Below are 1,543 nucleotides of genomic sequence, written 5' to 3' on the forward strand. Positions count from 1 at the left end.
ACATGCCGTCTGAACGCATCTAGTGTCGCGAAATTCGGGTCATCCTGGCATTGAGGATGGTTGCACCGAATGAGATTGCCACGTTGTACAGTACGCTCTCGTTCTACCAGATGCTGGTCGTCAAAGTGGTCATTTCTGACCGCTGGCCGGCAGTACTTGAACGTCCGTTCTGCTAGTGAAAGTCTGCAATCCCCAACACAATCAGGGCACTGATTCGGATCAAGGAGTAGTGGGAAGGGCTTGGGTTGGGGAGTCTCTTCGATGGTTGGCTTGGGTTGAGGATGGGTGCGGATGCGGTCTCGTCTGACCGTCTCTCTCTTGTCACAAAGTGTGACCATCAGATCGATAGCCTCAATCCAAAGCTCCATGAGTTTGTCGTGAGAGCAGTCGGCTGGTTGGTGGCAGAGGATGTGGGCCAGTCTGGTGCGCTCGGGAATCTGGAGGTTGATGTCCGGTTCAGTATACTCCTCGTCTTCTTCGCCGTTCGCTTGCCTCTCGATATCCCATGTTGGGCGGTTGTAGAAATGATATTCGCGATACTCTTTCACGACACTCTTGTCGCGTTGATCCCGCTTCGTGCGTATCTCCTCGGTTAGCCTGCGGATTTCGGCTTCGTTCTCTTCACCTTGCACTCGGTATTGACCACCCTTCAACTTCTGTCGCCGTTGCTCTAGCTCCAGAATTTCCGGATCGGGAGGCAAGTTCTCCCAGACCTCCTTGGGGACCATGTCTCTTGTTGCCCGGGGATCGCGCGTGAGGCTGACATGCGCAAACACCTTATACATCTGCTCCTCGGTTTCCTCTTCTAGGAAGGTATTCTGGAGGTCGAACTGGACGTTCTCGTTAAGGTATGCGCCTTGAAACGTGGCGAACTTGGGATCGTGGCGCATCATCTGGTCGCGCACGGCATCAGACGCATTCCCTGGAGTCAAAGCTTTAAGTATCTGAAGTCCTCACAAATGCTGTTCACCTCAACCTACCATTTGCTGCATTTGCCGCCCCTCTTCGGGCGAACCGTGGCGTCCAGGCCTTCTCGAAACCTGCATCAAGGCTCTGTCGGCCCATGTCGTCTCGTAATTTGGAATAGCTCATGGCCTCGTCGACGGCCAACGCACTGCCGCTGAACTTTCGAAAGATCGGAACCTTGAGCATTGACTGCTTCCACCGTAAAGCCGTAGACTGGACTGGACCCCTGACCTCTGCTCTTAGTACCTGGGTTGCATCTGTCAGGCTTGCTGCGTCGAAAGCCTGGTCGTGGAGCGCTAGAGCGATGATGGTGCTGACGGCACAGAAGATGAACCTTCTTGCAGGCGTAAAGAAGAAGACAGTCCTGTCCATAGTCAACATGGAAAGCACCAAAAGCGATTGGAGCCGCGGCGCTACGCATACTCACGGTCTTGGCTTGTTGTCAGCTCCTTTGTGGTGGATGAACTTAACAGCCATTGCCGGTACGGCTCGTCCCGTCACTGGATGGCGAACAATCATCATAAGTATGTCCTCATAGCACAAGGCTTTCGGACGTCCCCGCCCGGCTGTTTCCTGT

At 54.1% G+C, this 1,543-nt stretch overlaps 1 protein-coding gene across 1 annotated transcript; it reads right to left on the reverse strand.

Annotated features, from left to right (window-relative positions):
- Positions 1-1,488, reverse strand: CTAM01_17307 (FluG domain-containing protein; the record flags this gene model as incomplete). The annotated part of the gene is made up of 3 exons (XM_060533292.1): positions 1-922; positions 981-1,330; positions 1,394-1,488. Coding segments are annotated over 3 exons (1,367 nt in total), but the record flags the coding sequence as incomplete, so codon positions are not given.
- Between the last annotated feature and the right edge of the window lie 55 nt (positions 1,489-1,543).

The sequence above is a fragment of the Colletotrichum tamarilloi genome (assembly GCF_030869305.1).
Source record: "Colletotrichum tamarilloi strain Tom-12 chromosome Unknown Scaffold_485.1, whole genome shotgun sequence".
NCBI lineage: Eukaryota > Fungi > Ascomycota > Sordariomycetes > Glomerellales > Glomerellaceae > Colletotrichum > Colletotrichum tamarilloi.